At 45.0% G+C, this 24684-nt stretch overlaps 1 protein-coding gene across 1 annotated transcript; it reads left to right on the top strand.

Moving 5' to 3' along the window:
• Positions 1–762: 762 nt before the first annotated feature.
• On the top strand, positions 763–24160 carry OLFM4 (olfactomedin 4). The gene is made up of 5 exons (XM_027557107.1): positions 763–1150; positions 7075–7227; positions 13215–13427; positions 14626–14776; positions 23308–24160. Exons 1-5 carry the CDS (start codon positions 848–850, stop codon positions 24108–24110), a joined length of 1623 nt encoding a protein of 540 aa, XP_027412908.1. The 5' UTR covers positions 763–847; the 3' UTR covers positions 24111–24160.
• The last annotated feature ends 524 nt before the right edge of the window (positions 24161–24684 follow it).

Raw genomic sequence — 24684 nt, 5'->3', positions numbered from 1 at the left:
CACTTCCACGCTTTGCGACCCTCTGGACGGCAGCACGCCAGGCCTCCCTGTCCCTCACCAACTCCGGAGTTTGCCCAAATTCATGTCCATTGCATCGGTGATGCTGTCCAGTCATCTCATCCTCTGGGGCCTCTGCACATGGGGCCTGAAGACCACCCCTATTTCTCAGTTTCATGAATACACCTGGAGCTCTTGAATGCCCACCCGGATCACAACAGTGTCTGAGATAAGGGGTTCAAGAGAGAACCTTCTGGAGAAAGAAAGTGTCCGACATGGGCCTCCGGACCGGGTGTGGGGCAGTCTCCTGCCTGGGTCCTTTCTGCTCTGTCAAGCTCGCAGGGGCAAGGGCTTGAGCGCACAAAGTCTTGACTGGGTTTTCCAGGGTGGACGCACTGCAGGTGTCTGGGGCTGCTGAGATGTTCTGTTTAGGTGCATACCCTGCAGGGTTGAGGTCGGAGACAGCCTGGGCAGTCACCAGTGAAGACGGAATCCCTGGAGAGAGTCACGGTCTCTAGATGGAGTTGCCTGACTGCCCATGGAAGGCAGCATTCGGGACAACGATAGGGGAGGTTCAGGGGGCCAGCAGGGATGGCTTCTGGGAACAGTGCTGAGGCTTGCTTTTCTTTCCCGGCACTCCCAACCTCTGTTTCATCCACAAAGACTACTTTCACCGCATCTGTTTCAAGGGAGTGTCAAGTCAGAAACCAGATATTGGGCTTCAACAAGCTCATTTGAGTTAATGTTTGGCAGGTGATACTCAGATCTAAGGGCAGCAGGCAGAGTGGGGCCCAGGACCCGGTGGGCAGATGACTCAGGATCCTGGGTGTCCTCACCTTCCTGGGTGGTCATGTGTTCTCTGGCAGCTTCCTCTTTGCCCGTAAACTGGCCTGGGGGGGAATCCCCACCGGGTCCTTTAAGAAGCCCGGGGGCTCCTGCAAAACTCAGTGACTTCAGCCTAGAGCACAAGATGAAGCCAGGCTTCCCCTGCCTGTTGGTCCTCCTGGGCCTCCTCCACTCAGCTGTCATGAGTGTTTGGGGGGTCACCACCACCTTCCCCTCCTTCCCCCACCCCGACTCCTTCCCCACCTCCGACTTCAGCTCTGGCTCCCCTACTGACTCTGCCTGGTCCACCTCCAGCTCCAAGTCCCAGGTAAGGAGGCCCCAGAGTCTAAGAACTGCGTTCTGTCCCTTCCTTTGGCTTTTTGGAGACCTGAATATAATTTCACGGATGGGTAGTCCTGAACACTCTAAAAGATTTACGACTCCCTTTGTTAACTGCAGGTGCCTTGAAAATGACTCAAAACCCTGGGTAAAATAATTAAATTGTTAGCAAGAGAGACAGCATTTTGGTTCTCCAGCTGGGGGCTTTAGAGAACGAAATCTAAGCTTTCAAGAGGTTCTCCAACCTGACTGTACTTTAGAATTGGGGCGGAGTGGAGAGAGACTTAAAAAAATGAAGTTTCCTGGGTTCTAACCCAGATACGAATGGTAATGGGATGAGCCCTGCCAGGAGAAGCTCCAGAAAATTTTGTCTTGCTGATTTGCTGCCATCGGAGACCCTCGATGCTTCTGTTGGAGCCCTGAAAGTGACTCTGAGCCTTGTTTGCAAGGGAGATGGGTGACGGAGTAGGAGGAGGAGACCCTGGTCTTTGGGAAAAGTGCTGTTACACGTGGTATTTCCCTGGAGGAGCGTTAACTCTTTTCAATCTTTCTTATATGGAATCTGAAGAGTCATTTCCAGCTCAAAATGACAATAGCAGGAGCAAAACAACAAGGCAAACAGGAAAAGCAAGCAAGGGCTAGAAAGGGTCTGGTGCAATAGCTCAGCAGGTAAAGAATCCACCCTCAATACGGAAGACGCAGGAGACCTGGGTTCGATCCCTGGGTTGGGAAGATCCCCTGGAGGAGGAAATGGCAACCCACTCCAGTATTCTTGCCTAGAGAATTCCATGGACAGAGGAGCCTGGTGGGCTATAGTCCATGGGATCGTAAAGAGTTGGACACGACTGAGGAAGCACAGCAGCTGGCCCACGTCACTGGGACATACAGTGACCTTAGTTTAGGGGACGGATCTCTTTTGAGGGAGTGGGAAGAGACCTGGAGGGGTGAGAGGTTGGGCGCAGGAAGCATCCTCCACCTCTGCCCACATCAGCTCTGGATATTTCTGTAGGAGTCCTACTCTGTAACAACTAGGCTTTCTGTGCTAAGGTGTGATTTCTGTCCTCTGTATTTCTATGATCTTTACTCACATTTCAGGTGGCTGCTTATGTGATCATTGGACTGGAAGGGCCAATAGGACAAGAGGAGGAAAAGGCTTTTGTTTGTTTCCACTTCACCACCAGAACCTCAAGGCAATGTAAACCATTTGATAACCTCAAGGCAGTTATCAAATGGTTTGCATAGGTCTCGATAGAAAAGACAGCAATAATGTTCTCTGAATGACTTTTATAAATGCCATGACTACATCAAGTATATAATATATATTATTTAATCCACAGAGTTAAGTAAGTAAAATTTATGGTCCCATTATAGAGATGTGAAAACTGAGGCTTAGTGAGATAACGTTATTGGCTTAAAGTCACTAAAGCAGCCACTGATACAGCTCAAACTTAGCTGTTCATATGCTCAGTGCTCAGTCACTTCAGCTGTGTCTGACTCTGTGATCTGTGGACTGTAGTCCGCCAGGATCCTCTGTCCATGGTATTTTCCAGGCAAGAATACTGGATTGCCATGCCCTTTTCCAGGGGATCTTCCCAACCAAGGAATCGAACCCATGTCTCCATGTCTCATAGGTTGCAGGCAGATTCATTACCCACTGAGCCACCTGGGAAACCCCTAGCTGCTCATGCTTTCCACCGTCTGTCTCCATGCAGCTTTCATTCTAAGAGAGTATAGATGAAAAGTGCTCATTTTAAAGAGAATGGTTTGAGAACCATGAATATGCACCCAGCTTCTTTGTAGCCAGAAGACAAATCATTTTACTCCATGATACTAAATGATTTCTGGGGACAACGAGACCCGGTTAGCATTTTCTTTAAAAGTGAGGTCAGAGTTTGATCACCAATTAGAAACCAGCTTTTGGGTAAGATGATCACCTAAAATACTAGAAAAGAAAATATAAGTCAAGAAATAGAGAAATCCAAAGTGTCTGTTGTTTGGTAAGGAGATAAATATTTAAAAGTAGCTAATGAATGGTAGTTAAATTATACCTAGAGGCTTTAATTTCCTTCCTGGTTTACTTATCTGCCTCTGGTGAGTTAGTATCACAACTCCAACTTCTTTTTTTAGAGCAGGCTAGGTGTCACTTCCACTATAAACCCAGTTTTCTAGGGCTGGCTGTCAGTTTGATGAGCTCTTTGGAAAGTGGTAGAAAACCCCTTTATAACTGTCATTGAGCAAGTTCCAAACGTATCATTTTCTGTACTTTGAAAATGTTGAGTACCATTATTTTATGCCTTGAATCCTTACAGACACTTAGACTTGGCTGCTAATTAGAGCCAATTGCAGCCTGAAATCACAAATGTGCACCTCACCTTCTGCTGGCATGCTCAGGGCACTTCAGATGCCTCAGATGGCACCCTCCAAAGCGGGGGTGGGGGTGCTATCATGGCCCTCGTTTCCCAGACAAGGTAAGGCTCCACGCTTCACCCCACACAGCAACAGGCAGTCAGAACCACGAGCTGGTTGCTTTTGTCATCAGACAGAGGGACTTATTGAGAAAAAAGACACGAAGGCTTTCATAATGACAGTGGGCCTGATTCACTGGGCAGGAATTGGGTCTTTGTCTCCTTTAGTCAGAGCCTGGAAAATTGTAGATGCTGGTAATGTGAATTGAACACAGCTTGAGTGAGAATTGATCGGTGTAAGGTGTCTGTGGGGTCCACAGGGTGGATCTCGTACCCTTCCAAAGGCCAATGGGACATGCACTTATTTTTGCTGCCCATCCCCCACATTATACTCACATAGAGATTAAGCATCTGCCACAGAGGAAGACCCATCACCATTAGTTTTATCATCTCTGAATGCAAGGAACAGAAATATCTCTAATGGGAAACACTGATCAAACTTATGGACCATTGTGATGTCAGTTGAGCACCCTGGGCTGATGACAAACAGGATGGGAACTGGGGAGTGCACAGCGCGAGGACAGAGATGTTCAATACAGGACAGGGCAATGGCTGTCAGCAGGGCTCATAATTATTTGCCTGCCTTTCAGGTGAACTTCAGGACGAAAAGTTGTGAGCTGGTGGTTTCTAGTGGATTGTCTAGAAACTGCTTGATGATCTCTGCTGTTTGGGGAGTTGACAGAGCTTTTTCAAGAACTCTCAGAATGGCCCAGCCCTGTCTTGTGCAGCTAATTGACCTCCCCTTGTCAAAATGCAATGCGAGACCTTTCTTTTGGTAGACAGTTGTTAGAATAAGCTATTTCTTCAAAGGTCTATAATACACGGTTCCTCCTGTAAAAACCTTGGCACCCTTAACTGGAGGCTTTCCACCTTCCATGTGAGTGATAAAGCTGGTTCCCAAGAAGGCTGGCCTCTCTAACAGGCTCCTGGCATGACCTGTCTAGTCCTTATTCGTCCCTGGTAAAGACCCTTCCCTTTCCTTCCTCCCAGCCCCGGTGTTCAGCACAAACCTGTTTGTTCTTCCTCTAACTCCCCAAGGTTTGCAGGTGTGGGGTGTGACTGGCAAAACAAGTTGAGGTCAATGTTAAGGATTAACATGCCATACACTGTTTTGGGTAAAAATAAATATATATATTTGTCTTCCCTGGTAGCTCAGCTGGTAAAGAGGTCTGCCTGCAATGCAGGAGACCCTGGTTTGATTCCTGGGTTGGGAAGATCCACTGGAGAAGGGATAGGCTGCCCACTCCCTTATTCTTGGGCTTCCCTGGTGGCTCAGCTGGTAAAGAATCTGCATGCAATTTGGGAGACCTGGGTTCAATCCCTGGGTCAGGAAGATCCCCTGGAGAAGGGAATGGCTACCCATTCCAGTATTCTTGCCTGGAGAACTTCATGGACAGAGGAGCCTGCCTGGCTAGAGTCCATGGGGTTGCAGAGTTGGACATGACTGAATGACTTTCACTCATTCATATATATATATATATATATATATATATATATAAAATTTGCTCATCTTAAAAGAAGATTAGATTAAAATAACAAGCAATTTGGGCTTCCCACATGGCGCTAGTGTTAAAGAATCTGCCTGCCATTGTAGGAGACATAAGAGATGCAGGTTTGATCCCTGGGTCAGGAAGATCCCCTGGAGGAGTGCATGTATTCTTGCCTGGAGATTCCCATGGACAGAGGAACCTGGTGGGTTATGGTCCATAGGGTCACAAACAGTCGGACATGATTGAAACGACAACACACACACACGAAACAATTTAGCTTCAAAAGCTTGAATTAATTGGTCCAGGGGTCTCTGGTGGACTAGATCTTGATTATACAAGCATCCGTGTTCAGCTTGTTTAGGAATTAGGGAAGTTGGTAGACATTAAATCACAGAGCACACAACCTCATCAACAGCCGGCTGACCTCTGAAACTTTGAGAAGTGTAGCCTGCATCTCTTCAAATTCTGAAAACCATCCCTTTGCTCTTGGTGTGTCAGAAAGAGACCCTTCGGGCTGATGTGCTACAGGTGAGCTTTGGGCTTGCCGTCAGAGAAGATCATTGAAAGGCACAGTCAGTGGGCTGCCAAGAGTTACTCTGCAAAGCAATTGGAGTAATAAAAAAAATGTTAATTGTGCCGGGATCCCCTTGGGGAAGTTCAAAGGGGACAAAAGAAAAAACAGGATCTTTCAAACCTGTCATTTTAAAATATGCATTGGCACCAAAGTGTGAGCCTGAATATATTAAAGAAACATCAAATATTTTAAAATGACTTTTCTGCAAGTGGTAAGCTGGAAAACTTTAAAAAAATTTGTACAAAACCTTCAGACTACTACATTGTTCAGTTTGTGACAAATGGCTGGTTTGTTGCCATTTTGAAGGATATTAATTATATATTTTCCCAGGTGAAGAGAGAATGTGAATTTGCACTGTACAACTTTACCGTAACCCATATCTTTGATGTTTTCCTCATTCTGCTGGAAGGCAATGAGTTGGGACTGGCACAGAGGTGTAGGAAAGAAAAGGAGTAAGCAGAAGGAAAATTATAGTGAGATTTACTGATCACCTACCATGTACCAGGGACTTGGTTTACATTACTTGGTTCCTCTTGGGGACAACCCTGTGAAGTAGATTTTCTCTGTTTGACAGATGAGGAAACCAAGACTTGAAGAGAATTCAGATCCAGTAAATGGTAGAATTAAAATTCAATCTTAGGACTCTCATCCGGAGAGGCAATGGCACCCAACTCCAGTACTCCTGCCTTGAAAATTGCATGGACGGAGGAGCCTGGTAGGCTGCAGTCCATGGGGTTGCTGAGTCAGACACGACTGAGCAACTTCCCTTTCACTTTTCACTTTCATGCATTGGAGAAGGAAATGGCAACCCACTCCAGTGTTCTTGCCTGGAGAATCCCAGGGACAGAGGAGCCTGGTGGGCTGCCGTCTATGGGGTCACACAGAGTCGGACACGACTGAAGTGACTTAGCAGTTAGCAGGACTCTCATCACTTTAATTTTTTTTCCTTACATGGGGACAGCAATCATTTCCTTTAAGACTCTTCTGGAAAGGTGAACTATATGGTTTGCTTAACAGGTGGAGAGGTGGCTGACCACTGAGTTGTGCCTGTGAGACGTGGCGGCAGCTTTGGGTGTTTTTGTGATTCCGTTCATTTATGTATTGGGTTCCATTTGCTTGCCTCTAAGAGAAGGGGATGACAGAGGATGAGATTGTTGGGTGGCATCACCGACTCAATGGACAGGAGTTTGGGTGAACTCCGGGAGTTGGTGATGGACAGGGAGGCCTGGCGTGCTGCAGTCCATGGGGTCGCAAAGAGTCGGACATGCCTGAGCTACTGAACTGAACTGGAGCACTCTTTTGACAAGTCAATTTCTGTCACTCCCCTTGCCAAAAAGCTCGTTGCCCAGCTTATCTCTGATGTTGAACTTACTTTTATTTGCAGTCATTTTCCAACTTCACCGGCAACAGAGATGACCGTGGGGTCTGCCAGTGCTCCGTTATCCTGCCGGACAACACCTTTCCTGTGCTGAGAGTGGAACGCCTGGAAATCACAGCTCAGACTATCTCCAAGAAGTTTGAGACAGAGCTTTCTAAAGTAAGCATTTTACTCTTTTTGCCTCTCCCAACAAGGTCTTGTCACACACAGACAACATGGCTTTTCTTCACGACTGTGTAAGCAGCCTTTCTTCACTCTATCAAGGAGCACATCTGCATGTAATGGATGTGTTAGCGTTCGCTTTGCAGTAAGCTATGGAGTTCCCTATAGCAGGAGGGGTGCGCGCAGAGGACAAAGACGGGGTGGAGATGATTCGCCCCACAGGATAAGCTCTCTTCACTATGCTTCCAGGAAGCTGGAAGGAAGCCTGTACATTTCAACCCTGAAACCTTTTTTTGGTTTTGTGGTTTCTTCTTCTCTTTGGCCTCCTTCTTTGGTGTTCTTCCAGCTTTGCCTTCTTTTCTTTCCTCTCCTCTGTCCTTAGGTTCTGTCTTCCTGTCCTTGCGTTTTTCTCATCCTCTTCCTATTCCATTATTTCCCCTCTTGCCTCAGTCCTTTCTTTCCTCTTCTTTTTCGTTCTGTTTTTGTTTTTCCCTCTTTTGGGTCTTCTCTTGCATGCTTTCGCTCCTTCTTTCTCCTCCTCCCCTCCCCCGAATCTCCCTCTCACCTTCCCCACTCTCCCTTCTTTTCCTCCGTTCCTCCTGTTTTGTCAGTTCACTCTCTTCCATCTCTGCCTCTCTCTCTTTCTTGGAGTTAGCCTCTGTTGTCTCAGCAGGGACCTTATATCAGATGCATCTCGCATTAACCCCAAATTGAAGACTTCCCTGGGAATTTGAATCTAGCAGGTCACTCAGCCTTGGTAGAAACCTCCCGAACCCCTGGTTACTGCTTTCTCCAGCCCGAGGACATCATATCCCTGAATTAGCCCTTCTCCGAGCTGGTTGGAACAATGAACTTGGCATTCCAGCTTTGACCCCTTTAACCTTTTTAGCCAAGTCAAAATCAGATAGAAAGCCTCCTGCTTTCTGCACAGGTGAAGTCCACCCTAGGCTTTCATCACACGATGCATTATTTATTAATAATACCACTCCATTAACTTACAAGGAGCTCTGGATTTCCTGGAAGATTGGAATAAGTTTTCCCAAGAAATTTCAGCTCAGCTACCTCAACATCCAGCCTAGTTATCTTTTAAGACAAAAATTCCAATGAGGCTGAGCCCCTGCTTTCAACCTGAATTGGTAGATAAATATTCTGAGTTTAAATGACTGTCCAGGAAAATGTGTTTGACGACTCCAGGAGCCTAGCTTCTTAGGAAATAAAATGTCCTTGAATTAATCAGCAGAAAAGGCACAGCACTAAATTATAAATTCCAATCATTAATATTCATAGTCTTATTCCAGCATAATCAAGTACAGATAAGAAGTTATGCATAAAAACATAACAAGTGGAGGAAAATCCTAGGTAAGGATCTTTTCAGTTAGAGTCATTTGCTTTGAAATAGTGGGAGCTACTGATTTGCATGTCTTCTTGGCTGGCAGGGATGTGAAGGGCAGTTTGAAACCCCAGGCTGCTCCAGGGAGAGGTTTGTGAATCTGGGATGTATAATCCTAATCCTGTGAAGGGGGCAGGAAGCATCTACCTTGCTAATAATTGACGGGGAAGAAGTGTAGAGAAGATGAAGAAACTTTCAGTTCTGAAAGGGTCAGGAGCTGGTCCTAAAAAAGATTCTCGACTGAGGCCTAGGAAAGGAATTGACCTGCCTCCTGAGATTTACATAATGGATTCAGGGTGTGCCAGCTAAGGATGACAGCAGTAACATGAACAACTTCCCTCTGTGCTTTTTCTGAATGTTTCCAGTTCTACACTCAATAAACCCTTTAAGGCAGGTAGGCCAGTGTTCTTTCCGCCATGGTAGGGATGGGTCAACTGAGGTTCATACGGGTAAAGAGGCATAAATGTAAAGGTCTCTTGGCCGGCTAAGCCAAATCAGGAATCTGGGTCTTGGAATCAGTCCATTTGTTTTTCCTCTCGGCCATGCTGTTACCATCCTCTAAGAAGAGACACGTGCTTTCCTGGTGGCTCAGTGGTAAAGCAGCCACCTGCCAATGCAGGAGATGCAAGAGACACTGATTCAAAGATCCCCTGGATTAGGAAGATCCCCTGGAGGAGGAAATGGCAACCCGCTCCAGTATTCTCTCCTGGAGAATCCCATGGACAGAGGAGCCTGGCAGGCTACAGTTCATGTGGTCAGGAGTTGGACATGACTGAGCGACTAAGCACAGCGTACACAAGAAAAGATGCAGCAGGTCAATAATGCTTTCCATCCAAAGTTAGCTCTTCAGCTGAGGGCTTTTGAGTTCCAGGTGAATTATTATAGCTGTCCTTAGGTTGCCTTGGAAATCCCTGTTTGTCTGGAGGCCTGGGGGAATGCCCATTCGAGCAGGCCGGTAGAAAAGGATTTGGACTGCCAGATGTTGATTCATTATCTGTCAGGACACAGAGAAGACAGGGATGGCCCCCACATAAGATGCTGAAAGCGTTTGATACTATGCTGTGGTTTCTGAGATGTCCCCTTGTGACTGTACTTAGGAAGGAGACAGCACAAAAGGCGGCTCAGAATTTTTTTCTCGAGAGGGTTATGGTCTTTGGGGCAAGTTATTAAATATGACACTTTTGCTAATAGTCTCTCATGCATGAGAGGGTTGAGGCAGCCGGGGAGACATTTAGGCAACCCATAAACAAACAACATCGATTGAGCAATGTTTTGTGCAGTGAAATATAATAAATTAAAAGGTCAGATTGAAAAAAAAAGCCTTAAGTCACTGTCTCTCTAATAATTGCTGTAATTTATAGGGCACCCACTATACCAGGCACTTAATATACATTATCTCTAGTGTTTGCAATCATTGTGTAAGTGTGATACCATTATCCCCAGTTTATAGGAGGAAATGGAGGCTTGGAGAAATTAAGTGATTTGCCCATGAAGTACAGAAGCCTGATTTGTGCTTAGGTGGGTCTCGCTCCACAGTGCTTCATATGTCTTGATGATCAATTCACGCTGAATTAATCTTGTTGTTAAAAATATATTAAAATGACAGTATGTGGCAAAGTGCATTTACTCGTTTTGAATAATCTGGCTATGGTGATGATCACAGGTTTTGAGGAACTGGCAGAAATGCGAGCCAGATAATTCTTTAGTCTAATAGCCAGTTGGGCTGCATTCTTACCTACTGCAAGACCGCGATGTAGAGAACAACAGCCAGCCCCCAATGGTTGTTATTCTGTAGAGTCTGATCCTGAGAATCCAGTAATGATATGTGTGTAACAAATAGAAGAACGAAAAACTCTGCATGAAGGGCTGAGGGTTTGAAGGCAAGCATAGATGAGTCATCTGAAGCTCAAATTTGTAGTGAGGGGGAGCTCTGCAGTAATAATGTTGACACAGGGAGGTGTCTCCTTAGGGGTAGATGACCCTGAGCAAGCTGGGCTACCTCTCCTGAGGCTGCACCTTCCACAGAGAGCTTGGATGTTTCCAGAATTGTCCGTTCCATCTTAACACTAGAGATCCGTACGCGCAAAGGGTTCAGACTTACAATCTCTTTACATGACTACAGTGCACACCATGAAGTCTTTCTGGCCCATTCTCAAATTCTCTCCCACCTTCTGTAACTCCGTGGATGATTCCAATTTTCCTGAACATCCTGGAGCTATTCTTGAAATGTTAGTTGAGAGAACCTCAAGATTTTCCCCAAACAGACCTTTCGAGACCCTTCACTCTGTGGCAGAAGCAGGGCAGGCCCAGCACATGCACTCCGAGGCAGCAAACGTCAGGATCGGCCTTGGTGTGCAGGGCGAATCTGGGAGAGCCACATTTCATTTAGCAGAAATGACAGTTGAATCACTCATTTTTATAGAACAACAGCTGTGATATGCCACCAAAATGTTCCAGGAAAGCTGAGGGTGTTTCATTTGTTCCAAAAGCTGGCAAGGCCAAATGCCAACAAGAATATTCATTTTGCGAACTTCCATTTCTGCCGTGGGTTGGCACTTCATTATTATTATTGTTTTTCTCACAGCCAAAAATCTTATGCCTGATTTTTGGAGAAGTTGAAACCTGGCTACCTTATATCTACGTTTGTGCTTTTGAGTGAGACTTGCTAGGTTTATATATATACATGTTTTTGTTTTTTTAACCTCCTTATCCACCAAAATGTCACCAGCCTTATCAGCCTCATCTGATGGCAATGAGCATCCGTTGCCTGAGGAGATATACTAGCAGTGCCAAGGGCTGTGTTTTCAACTTTCATTAAAATCCTCTTTGCCTGCAGCCCTAGGCCTTTAGGTCCATGGCCTATGAGTCTACTCTAATTTGTACAGTGGGGTTAAGTGGAAGGGCTAAAATGTCAGAAGTTAGGGCTGCCTTTGGTATTAGAAGGATTAGAAGCTGACATCTGGCTCTGACTTCATCCAGGCCCTGTGGATCAGCTACTTGACATTAGCACAGTTTGGAGGGAAAAGCATCACTTCTTTTCAAATTTTTAAAAGAGTGTAAAAACTGGCAACTTTTAATGAGCAGGTCCTTAAAAAAGCCATGGCATTTCTTTTAGAGATCAGACACTGAAAGAACCACCAACTGTGTTTATTGAAATATCCATTTGGAGATTCCAATTATACACTAAGCCACCATGGGAATTTTTGGAAGTATTTTAGCTTAATGATCAGACATTCAAATGTATGCAACAAATGTGTAATTTAAAGGTCTGATTGCAATAATCAGGTCTTGGAAAAAACCTGGAATAAATATGTGGATGCAGTTAATGAAATGTGTACTTTATAGTAGCACATATCTCACATATTGAGGAGTAAGTTGGGTCTCTTTTTTAAAATTGAAGTATTGTTGATTTCCAGTGTTATTAGTTTCAAGTACACAGCAAAGTGATTCAGTTATACATACATATGTATCCATTTTTTTCAGATTCTTTCCCCTTATAGGTTATTTCAAACTGAGTACAGTTTTCTGTGTTATATGGTAGGTCCTTGTTGGTTACTAAATAGACATTTCTCCAAAGACATACAGATGACAAAAAAGCACATGAAAAGATGACAACTTCACTAATTATTAGAGAAACGCATATCAAAGCTCCAAGGAGGCGTCACCTCACATCCGCCAGAATGGCCATCCTCAAAAAGTCTACAAATAACAAATGCTGAACAGGGTGTGGAGAAAAAGGAAACCTCCTATACTGCTGATGGAAATGCAAATTGGTACAACCACTATGGAAAACAGTATGGAGATTCCTTAAAAAACTAAAAGAAAGAGCTCCCATATGATCCAGCAAACCCCACTCCCAGACACTCCAGAGAAAACCATACTTTGTAGGTTGAGTCTTTATGGCACTCCGTAGAAGGCAGAGGGATTCAAAACTCATTGCATATGGTAATCAAAGAGGGAATTCTTCTTAGAGCATGTCTCCCTCTTCTAGACAATAAAGCGGTGGTTCTAAATGGAGAGAAGGTGGTGGTTGTGGGGGGGTGGGGGTGGTTTTGCACCTGGGGAACATCTAGCAATATCTGTGACATTTTTGGTTGTCATAGCTGGGGGTGGGTGGGTGGGCACTATTTGCACTTAGAGGCTAGGGATGCTGTTAAATATCCTACAGTACACAAGAAAGAATGATCTAGCCCCAAATGTCAATAGTGCTGAGGTTGAGAAACCCTGATTTAGAGCATGTGTGTTGAGTGGAAGAGGGTGGGCCAAAGCCTGATTCAAGCCACTGTAGTTTGGAGAGATAATATCTTCTCAAACATTAAAGTGGAGATTAAACTGTAGTTGCAAATGATGATCTGAAGCACAATTATTTTTAGTCTAGGCAAGTGTAAAAGCCACCTCCTTCCCCATCGTAACAATAAGTTCTTTTTAGTCTGTACTTGGATTGATTTTTAAGAATATCTAGTTAACTATATTTTTGGTACTTCGCTTTACTTAAAAAAGATTGACCGCGATCAAATAGTCCCTGAGGAGTTGGTAGTGGAGGAAGGCTGCGTGACATCTCCCTGAGAATTGACTTGAGCTGTTTGCCCTTCAGGTGAAGGAGTATGTCCAATTAATCAGCAAGTATGAAGAGAAACTCTTAAACCTAACTGTCCGAGTATCGATCATGGAAAAAGATTCCATTTCTTACACTGAGCTGGACTTTGAGCTGATCAAGATGGAAGTGAAGGAGATGGAGAAACTGATCAAGCGGCTGAAGGTCGGCTTTTCCGGAAGCACAGTGATCATTGACCAGTTGGAAGTGGAGGTATGAAATCACTGTTTGCGTATTAGTGACAAAGTCTCTTTCTCTGGTGACCCAGACAGTAAGAATCCGCCTGCAATGCAGGAGACCCAGGTTTGATCCCTGGGTTGGGCAGATCCCCTGGAGAAGGGAATGGCTTCCCACTCCAGTGTTCTTGCCTGGAGAATCTCATGGACAAAGGAGCCAGGTAGGCTACAGTCCATGGGGTTGCAAAGAATTGGACACGACTGAGCAACTAACACTTCCACTCTTTGGTGAGCAAGTGCTAGGATCAGGAGAGGAATCTTTTTCTTCTGATGTCTAATCCTATACTTGTTCATGACCACCTGGCACATCCCGTGTTCCACTTTAGATGGATGCCTGGCTTTGAATAGTAAATTACATACATGGGGAACATACTAACTGAGGAGTAGCTGTCTAATGGTCAGAGTCCCACTCCAGAGCCAAATGACTTTCAATATCTCCAGAAAGAAGATGATATATAAGTGTGAACAACTCCAAGGCCAAGCTAGATCAGGGGGTCTTCTTCATTCTGGATTTATCTTCATGGGACTTGAAAGTCACGATTTACCTGATTTTGGATGTGCTAGGTCCGTTTCTCCTTTCCAATGAGCATATAATCTTTAATCCCTCTTGGAATGCTTCTCCACATACTGGCAAGTCTCTTTAAAGGAGTTTCTTGTAAGTATGTTTTTCTGAAGGCTTTTAAGCTCTGTGAATAAAGATCATCCCATTAATATTAGGCTTGGATAATTTATATCAACAAGGAGTATCCTAGCACAGTCATGACATGGACTATCATTGAGAATTCCAGTTCTGTATTTTAGGATTCAGGCTTTCTCTGGCCCTTACTATTCATTAGGAACTTAATTATAATATGGCATGAGTAAACACGAGTTTACAGGGGAAGGTTGTCAGAGATGAACTTTAATGGACATTTGGGGATGCTTCGATGGAACCTGTTTTCTGTCATTACAGCTTTTAAAATCTTTGCCATTTTCTTCTTGTCACACACATCGGCTTGCAATCCGACAGGCATTCACACTAAACCATGAAATGTATTCTTCCAAATGAAACCGTTCAGAAGAATCTCGGGTGTATTCTCCAGCAACCTTTCTCTAAGTGACAAATTCAGCCCTGGAATGTTTATGAAAGAAGTTGCATGATAACAGAAAATCACTCTGAATTTTGATTTTCTTAGATCAGGAATATGACTCTCCTGGTGGAGCAACTTGAGACGCTGGACAAAAACAACGTCCTTGCCATTCGCCGACAAGTCCTGGCTCTGAAGAACAGGCTCAAGGAATGTGAGGCCTCTAAGGTCGAAAGTACCCCCCCGCCCCCTGCTCCAGGTAAGGGTGCGCCGTCTTTCCCAGGCTCTGGAAGAGCTGAAGCTGAGATGGGGAAGGGCTCTGGGATGGTGGAGGTGAAGGGAGGATGGGATTTTTGCAGGTCTGAGTTTATTCTCCTGTGCTTTTAAATCTCATCTACCCATTCTACGCACAATCACATTCTGGGGTGCACAGAGGAGAAGCGCAGATGATGAGTTGATTTAAAACAAAATCCACAAATTGCACATAACCTTTTTGCATTTGCTAACGGGGAGAATGTCTATGGTGATGGACTGGTTAGCGGGGGCCAGGTGAAAGCTTCTGCAATCTTCATGGCATCACCTCTGTTGTCCTGGGGATTCTAGGGGCTGGTTGGCTCATTTATCTGATGAGCCAGGTCGTGCCTAGAATCCTCCTTGCCTCTTTTCCACCTCCCCCAACTTCCCTCTCTTCTTCCACCTCTTTATTTCTCCTTCCTGCTCCCATTAAATTCCCATGCTATGTAGCATGTTCTAGGATTCAGTGAGGATGTAATGGATGGCCCAGTGGCTTAATGGGTCAAGAATCCGCCTGCAACGCAGGAGACACAGAAGATGTAGGTCTGATCCCTGGGTCAGGAAGATGCCCTAGAGGAGGAAGTGGCAACTTACTCCAGTTTTACTGGAAATATTTTACTCTGAAATATTACTCTGAAATATTTTATGAATAGAGGAGCCTGGCAGGCTACTGCCCAAAGAGTTGTAAACAGTCAGACATGACTAAGCATAAACTGGACCTACACGTCCAGTGCCATGTAGGCGTGTCCTACCATCTTCCTTAGACTGCGAATTCTTGGAGGGCAGGAATGGTGTGTCCCTCTCTCAGGAATCATCCTTGAAGGGGGTTAGGTGTAGCATCAAGATGCGTGCCTGTAACTGAACTGCCTTCTTGAATGGGGTGGTGGAGTGTAGGGATCAGGAGCTCGGCATTGGGATGCCAAAGGCCTGAGCTTCCCAGCTACATAGCCATGGCAAAAAGCCTTAATCTCCTCCTTGGTAAATGGAAGAACAGTCCTAGGAACCTTGCAGGGTTGCAGTGACGATTCACAAAACGATTTTTGACAAGCTCACAGCTCTGTGACTGACATTTATGCACTGGCGATTGTCGTTGCATTAATGCGGATACTTAAAGTGAACACCTCGCTGCAAACAAAAGCAGAGCTAGATCCGTGTGCCTCTCAGCACATCCCTCCAGGTGAACTAAAGCCGTAGTGTCTAGCCCTGGAGCCAGGGTCACAGGGACGCTCTCTCTGCAAGTCCTGAGCATCTCAGCCTTGATGGGGACCGTATCCGTTCATCAAATCATACAGCTCTTGTGATTCTCATTCACTCCTATTCTCACAAGCTGCTTCCTTTCAGGCCATGCATTTCTGGGTCCTTGTCACTGTCACGGATTTCTTTAAGGCTTTAATTAAATACTGCCATTGTTATAATCCTCTTGGTGTTGTTCAGCGGCCTATTTTTCCTTCCTCTGCGGTTGAGACTGTCACAGTATGACCCGCAGAGGAGGTCTTGTCCTCTGTAATAAACTAGGCTAGGGAATGAGACAGAGAAGGCAATGGCACCCCACTCCAGTACTCTTGCCTGGAAAATCCCATGGTCGGAGGAGCCTGGTAGGTTGCAGTCCATGGGGTCGCAAAGAGTCGGACCCGACTGCGCGACTTCACTTTTCACTTTTCACTTTCATGCACTGGAGAAGGAAATGGCAACCCACTCCAGTGTTCTTGCCTGGAGAATCCCAGGGACGGGGGAACCTGGTGGGCTGCCGTCTATGGGGTCGCATAGAGTCGGACACGACTGAAGCGACTTAGCAGCAGCAGGAAATGAGAGCTCGGTCTATGGGGCCCCTAAGCGCTCGCTCCCCGAGGGCAGGAGTCAAACAGTGACCCCTCTCTCGATACTACCTGAGCGTGTCTTTCTTTCCTCCCTTCATCCGTCCCTTCCTTTCCCCTTCTTTCTCTTTTTTTATTTTTTGAAAGAATTGATTTTCATCCCCTTGTTTATGTATTATTTTTGGCTGCACCGGGTCTTCGCTGCTGGGCGAGCCTTTCTGTGGCCGTGGTGGGCGGGCCCACTCTCTAGCCGCGGTGCGCCGGCTTCTGATCGCCGTGGCTTCTCCAGGCGCAGAGAACCGGTTCTAGGTGCACAGGCTTTAGTGACTGCGGCCCGCAGGCTTCGTTGCCCGGGTGCCATGTGGGATCGAGCCCCTGTTCCCTGTCTTGGCAGTTGGATTTTTAACCACTGGACCAGCAGGGAAGTCCCGTCTCTTTTTAAACCTCGGCAAACTGTCCTCATGGAATAACTTTCCTGGCAGTTTTCTATGCATCCCTTGGAATGAAAACAGTTTAGGGCAGGAAAGAAGGTTCGGGGCTGCCATGTCTCAGAGGAGGGGGCGTGGTGGAGAGGGTGCAGGTTTTCCTGGGGTCACGCAGGCGCAGGGAGCTGACGCTGAGGTGCCAGACCCCTTCCTGCCTATCATCTGGGGACCTCAGGCGTCAGCACCTCCAGGCTGCTGGTGGGGGAGAAAGCACACTGCTTAGGATCTAAGGAAGAAAGAAATGGTCAGTCTGTTTTCCTATTTTCGTTAGCTTTTTTTTTTTCTAGAACTTTCCCCCAGGTCCTCAACACTTAGGCTTTTGTGAGCCAGCCCGGCCCAGCTGTGTTGTTTAAACAGATTGGTCTCAGACTCCCTCTCACTTTCCCACAACCTTGGCTGCAGCTGGATCCCTGCCAGGCCGCTTGGCCCTCCTCCAGCTCTGTTCATATTATATTTATGATGTTTATATTAAACTGACTTTTTGTCATGTTTTGAAATCAATTTCTTTCACTCGCTCTCTTTCTATTTGGACTGGTTGATAATGCAGGATTGGAAAATCCCCAGGCACCACCGCATTGTGAGCCTGTGGAGACTTTAATTAAAGTTACTCACTATTATGGGACTTTAAAATCTGGCCTGTTTGCTTTTCTTCACTGCAGAGTTGCAGAGAAGAAAAAAAAAAAAGAAAGAAAGAAAGACTTGGCCCCTGCAGGCAGCTGCCGTTTGCTACCCCCATGGTCAGCTTGATCTGAGAACCAGTACATAGTGTTAGGGTTCGATAAAATGTGCTTTATAGATACTTTATGCCACAAATGGCGTCCTTTTCTGCTTCATTTCGTAGAACTTCCTAATCTAAGATAATTGGCCTGATGCTCATTAACTGTTTTCCCTAAAAACAACCGACTTCGGTTTCTCTCTGTTCTTCTCCCTGGATCTGAAGGACTGTAGGTAGGAAAATGGGATGCGAATGCCTAGAATTGTCACTGTTATAGGTGGAGGTGCAAGGCTGTGTGCTGGCACATAGTAGGTGTACAGTAAATGACCCACGAAAGATGTAGGCTGATTGGCCAAAATCCCACGCCTAGGGAAGAGCTGAGCGTTGGGGAGCATATATCCAACAATTCCAAGTCCATTTCATCTTAATTATTTTATGATTATGACCATTTTGATTGCCTGAGTCTCACAAGTCAATTGTATTCTCATCTTTGCTCCAAGTTCAGTTGCCCAGGTGAGAGGGAGCATTGGTGGATCCAAGATTAAATTTCCTCTTGTTGAGTGTGCTCAGTCGTGTCCGACTCTTTGTGACCCCATGGACTGTAGCCCGCCAGGCTCCTCCGTCCATGGGATTTTTCCAGGCAAGGATACTGGAGGGGTTTGCTGTTTTCTCTTCCAGGGGATCTTCTTGACCCAGGGATTGAACCCGCAGCTCCTGCAGCTCATGCATTGCAGGCAGATTCTTTACCCACTGAGGCATTGGGGAAGCCCCACATTTCCTCTGCTGGTATATAATCTTTAGTTTTGTTTTTTTTTTTTTTTAAAGTGCTGCTAACCATGAGACTTTAAAAAAAAAAAAAAGCCAAGTTAGAATATTTTATAGTTTTACCTTGTGGCCCCCAGGATATTTTCAGAATACCATGGCAATATCTAATAACCTCCATGACGAAGAAGAGATTGCCAAACAAGGCTATCTGGTATGGAGAGTTCCTTGCATTATGTTCTGTGCAGTGAATACCAGGCTCTTGGAAGCATTCAGATATGTTCTCGGGTAAAGAGCTAGTGTTTTTATAATTAAAGCTAAGGACACAACTTAGTAACTAAAATGATAACCATGACAACAAAGGTGAGTTTGGGATGTCTAAACAGTTTTTCATTCCATAATTTAGTGCCACGGTGTGGTTGGTACTGTTCTGGGCACTTGGCTACCAGGATGGGTCCATAAACCTCCAGAAACCACTATTTAATGTAAACCTTCAGTTGTAACATGACGTGATTATAACGCTGATCATTTATTGAGTTAAATGTACCTGTCTTCTGTACTCTTAACAGTTCTACAGAGTAGGTATTATTATTTTTTCCTCTAACACAAGGAAGCTGACACTCAGAAGGTTGGGCAAGCCACTCAAGGATACTCAGCTCACTAGTGTTGGGGCAGGATTGGAATTGGAACCTGTCTGGCAATGTTTTCAGTGTACCAGGCTGCCTTCCACAGATGCTCAAATGGAGAGAGAGGTTGCACCTGTGCTTCCTGGGGTGATAAGAAAGTTCCAACAGCTCACTAACCTGATTAACACCAAATTGTCTTGGTTTTCTTGCTTGTGGAGTAGCTGAAAGGGTACTTTTGTTCTCAGTTCTGTGGTGTGTCCTCTTCCATCAGAAAATGCAAAAGGATTCGTCGATCTTTCACAACTCTTGACTCATGGTTGGGCAGTGGGTTATTGTTCCAGTGGCAGGAAAAATTGGGGATAAAGAAGGAAAGGCATGGGGTATCTCAAGTCCTTGAGATGCAGGAAGGGGCTGGGAAGGGGTATGAGACAAGGCAGGGTGGAGAGAGGCTCAGACAGGGTAGGGGATGGGCTCTCTCGCTGGGCTAGATGAGACGGGGATGCAAGGCTCTGTGCCGGCAGTGGTACCAGGCTGCCTGTCCGTTCCATCCTTGTTTCTAGGACAGTTTGCAGCCGGGAGTTGAGGAAGCCTGCTGTAGCCTTGTCACTGGTCTGTCACTGTTGTGGCCACATCCGTAGCACTGACAGCAATACTTTGTTCTAGTCTTACTTCCTCTTCCTTTGTTGGGAGCCAGGGCTATAAAAACAGTTCACAGGAGTTAGAAGATAAAAGGAGGATAACAGAAAGGACATGAGAGTGTTCAGGAACGATTGTGGGGTGAGGAAAAGAGATTCAAATTTCATACCAGGTACAATTTTATTTTTTAATTGGAGTATAATTGCTTTACAGTATTGCATTAGTTTCTGCTGTACAAAGAAGGGAATCAGCTCTGTGTCCACAGATAGCCCCTCCCTTTTGACCCTCCCTCCCACCCCAGCCCCACCCTACCTCTCTAGGTACCGCAGAGCACAAAGCAGAGCTCCCAGTGCTATGCAGCAGATCGGCACTGGCTATCTAGTTTACACACGGTTGTGGATGTATGTCAAGCCCAAGCTCCCAATTCGTCTCACCCTCCCTCTCTCCCCCGTGTCCACACGCCCATTCTCTGCATCTGCATCTCTGTTCCTGCCCTGCAAATAGGTTCGTCTGTACCTTTTTTTTTAAGGTTCCACACATATGTGTTGATATGCAATATTTGTTTTTCTCTTTCTGACTTACTTCACTCTGTATGACAGACTCTAGGTCCATTCACGTCTCTATAAATGACCCAATCTTTCCTTTTTATGGCTGAGTAAAATTCCATTGTATATACATACCAAATCTTCTTCATCCATTTATGTGTTGATGGACATTTAGGTTGCTTCCATGTTCAGATATTGTAAGTAATGCTGCAGTGAACACTGGGGTACATGTGTCTTTTGGAATTTTTATAAGAGGTACAATTTTAATCTCTTGGTCAACTTGTGAAATAATAAATATTAGTAGTAGTAGTAATTTTTAAGGGAAGTTTATTTTGGATCCTTCATATCTAAGGATTTCTCCCTCTAGGACAGAATAGTTTATTATCTTTAATCCATGATAAAATGCTTGACTATGTGACAGCACATAAGTTTTCCTTAAATATTTTGTTGCTGTTGGTTTGGGATATTTCTTTTCCAGGAGGGCAAGATTCAATTAAGCAAACAATGCCTAAGTCTTCTAACCTACAAGAAAAAAGTGACTTTCTATCATTTCCTCAGGGTGAAATGTCGTTGAACAAATAAGTTCTCAGGAAGATATTTTAACCAGAATATCTGGTTAGTAGCATATAGAAACTCAAACAGTTTTTGTTATCATTAAACTGAACACACCGCTAACTTTATTTTAATAATTCATGCATTGTTTCATAAACAAAAGCAAACAAGCATTCATCTGAGAGATCACTTTTAGAAGAGGAAATAATACTTTATAATTTTATTTATTATTTCTTTAGTGGAGAGCAGTCTCTTGGCTGAACATGCGTTGCTTTTTTATTTATGAAATGGTGCATGCATTATTAAAATAAACCCGCGACTGTGTTCTGCTTAATGATATGCAAAATTATTTGAGGTTGAGTACAGAGCAGTTTCATTTCTCTACCTGTTGTATGGTTGGCTGGCTTTCCCACCAACTGCGGATTTATGAGAGCATTTAAGGAGCACATATTTAATTCTGGGACCAAAAAGCCCCAGCAGATTGGAAAAATAAAAGCAAGATTTCTAGTAATGGTTTCACCTCTGAACAGTCCTTGAATGAGGAGGGGAGAGAGGAGAGGCATTTAACAAGGAAAGAAATGGGTCTTTCTGTAGCCATCAGAGGTAGAGACTCAGAGGCGAATGCTTTGCACCCTCTTGCTCCCCGCAGTGTTAATATCGGGCAGTTCTTTGGAGCTCTGATTCTGGCTTGAGCGCACCTCATGTGCCCTCCGTGGCTCCCTGAGTCCCTCCACGCATTCACCGCCAGGTTCTGTCCCCTCCTCCCTCACCCGCTCTGCTCTAGGCAGCAGGATGAGGGAAAATGACCTCCAATGTACTTGGAATTGACTTTCTTCTGTAATTCCAATAAAATTTCTGGCCAGCTTTTTAAGGGTATTTATTAAGATTCCAGAAACTGTCTGTTCAAATCTTTAGATAGCTATTATAAAAATACTGGAGGATTTTTATTCTATTTTTTTATAGCTCATAAATGTCTGAGTTGGCAGGCATTTCAGAGGGAGGACTCTGCAAAGGGCCAGAAGGCCCAGCCGGAGTCATTCACCCGGGTGTTTCCGGGAATGTAGATCCAGTGGACCGGTGAGTCTGGTCCCACTTGATTGTACACATTGCGACAATGACGGCGTCAGCCTGGGAACCATGACGTGCTGGCCTGTCATTCTGCGGCACAGCAGGCTATGGCTTACGAGCCGCAGGCCCACCTTGGCACTCTGCAGCGAGATGGTCACCACGTCATCCACGCTTTGGGCACAGAACAGGCAATGCTGCCCTAAAATACCTTCTGTGACTTTTCAAAGCTGAAATCCCACCATTAGAGGACCTCTTAGAGGTCCATCGAGGGCCTTCTTTCTTTTCTTTTCTTTTTAACATTTTTTATTTTGTATTGAGCTGATTCACAACATTGTGATTGTTTCAGGCAAACAGTGAAGGGACTCAGCCATACATACACATGTACCCATTTTCCCCCAAAGGCCCCTCCCATCCAGGCTGCCACATAACACTGAACAGAGTTCCATGTACTATACAGTATGTCCTTGTTGGTTATCCACTTTAAATATAGCAGTGTGTACCTTGTCATACCGAGTCAAGTAAGTCAGACAGAGAAGGAGAAATATTATATGGCATGCCTTATATATGGAATCTAAGAAATAAATGATACAGATGAGCTTGTTACAAAACAGAGACTCACAGACTTAGATAACAAACTAATCGTTGCTGGGGAGAAGGGATAGTTAGGGAGTTTGGGATGGACAAGGACCGTCTTTCTGTATCTTTAAAATGCCATAGTAGAAACTTCCTCTCCTGAGGGTAACATGGGCAGCATTGGTACCTGGTGTGGACATGCCCTTGGGCCCCAGGGAAGGGCAGAGGGAAGGGAAGAAAGACTTGCCCAGGATTGACTTCTTTATCCCAATTCTCCTGGCCCTGGTGAAGAGCACCACCGTGAGTACGGCTTTATGGCAATAGGAAGGTGTTCTCCTGTGGTCTTGCTTTCTTGATTTCTCTATAAGGAAAATGAAATAAAATAATATTGCTGAAATGCATTCTCATAGAAGAAAATACATTAAATTCACCAAGTCTTCCTTTTTTAAACTTTTTAAAATGGTTGTTCACAGTTCCACTATACCCATTTTTCAGATTAAAGGCCCATCCATGTATACAGGAGACAGTTCTCTCTAGAACTGATAACATGTTTGCATTGAGACCAAGGCCAAGGGTAGCTTTTGCCTTTTCTCCATCAGAACCATGATGTTGACAAGAAAAAATGTTTATGGATTCCTTTGGTTCTTAGAATATTAAACTGTTTGTATCTTGTCATGCATTTTCTCTAAGAATGTCCTTTTATTTGTTTTGTTCCTCTAGGGAGCTGTGCGCACGGCGGTGTGGCGAATATCAGCAAACCAATTATAGTTCAGCTCAACTGGCTAGGGTTTAGCTATAAGTATGGTGCCTGGGGTCGGGATTACTCTCCCCAGGATCCAGGCAATGGGCTGTACTGGGTGGCACCTTTGAATACAGATGGGAGAATTTTGCAATATTATAGACTCTACAATACAAAGGATGATTTGCTGTTGTATACAAATGCCCGACAGAATCAAATCTCCTATGGCCAAGGCAGTGGCACAGTAGTTTATAAGAACAACATGTATGTCAATTGGTACAACAGCCAGAACATGGCCAAAATTAACCTGACCACCAACAAAGTTGATTTGTCCCAAACTCTCCCTAATGCTGCCTATAATAACCGCTTTTCGTACGCTAATGTTGGTTGGCAAGATATGGACTTTGCTGTGGATGAGAATGGATTGTGGGTGATTTATGCAACTGAAGCCAGCACTGGTAACATCGTGATTAGTAAACTCAATGACACCACACTTGCGGTGCTAAACACTTGGCATACCAAGCAGTATAAACCATCTGTCACAAACACGTTCATGGTGTGCGGGGTTCTATATGCCACTCGCACTCTGAACACCAGAATAGAAGAAATTTTCTACTACTATGACACCAACACAGGGAAAGAGGGCAAACTTAACATTGTAATGCAGAAGATGCAAGAGACTGTGCAAAGTATTAACTATCACCCTTTTGAACAGAAACTTTTCGTCTATAATGACGGTTACCTTCTGAATTATGATCTTGTCTTCCGGCAGATACCCCAGTAAACTTTCATGTGTTAGGGTGGAAGGAAATAAAATTTTTACTGAAAAAAAAATGTGGTCTTCTCCACTTATTTAGGGGCTGGGAGTGGGGAGGAGAGACGGGGCAGGGCTCAAGATCCAAAAGTATATGTGCTTCAGTTCAGTTCAGTCGCTCAGTCGTGTCTGACTCTTTGCGACCCCATGAATCGCAGCACGCCAGGCCTCCCTGTCCATCACCAACTCCCGGAGTTCACTCAGACTCACGTCCATCGAGTCAGTGATGCCATCCAGCCATCTCATCCTCTGTCGTCCCCTTCTCCTCCTGCCCCCAATCCCTCCCAGCATCAGAGTCTTTTCCAATGAGTCAACTCTTCGCATGAGGTGGCCAAAGTACTGGAGTTTCAGCTTTAGCATCATTCCTTCCAAAGAAATCCCAGGGCTGATCTCCTTCAGAATGGACTGGTTAGATCTCCCTGCAGTCCAATGGACTCTCAAGAGTCTTCTCCAACACCACAGTTCAAAAGCATCAATTCTTGGGCGCTCAGCCTTCTTCACAGTCCAACTCTCACATCCATACATGACCACAGGAAAACCACAG

Source organism: Bos indicus x Bos taurus, chromosome 12 (genome assembly GCF_003369695.1).
Source record: "Bos indicus x Bos taurus breed Angus x Brahman F1 hybrid chromosome 12, Bos_hybrid_MaternalHap_v2.0, whole genome shotgun sequence".
Lineage (NCBI taxonomy): Eukaryota > Metazoa > Chordata > Mammalia > Artiodactyla > Bovidae > Bos > Bos indicus x Bos taurus.
This window is presented reverse-complemented; position numbering and strand designations above follow the sequence as displayed.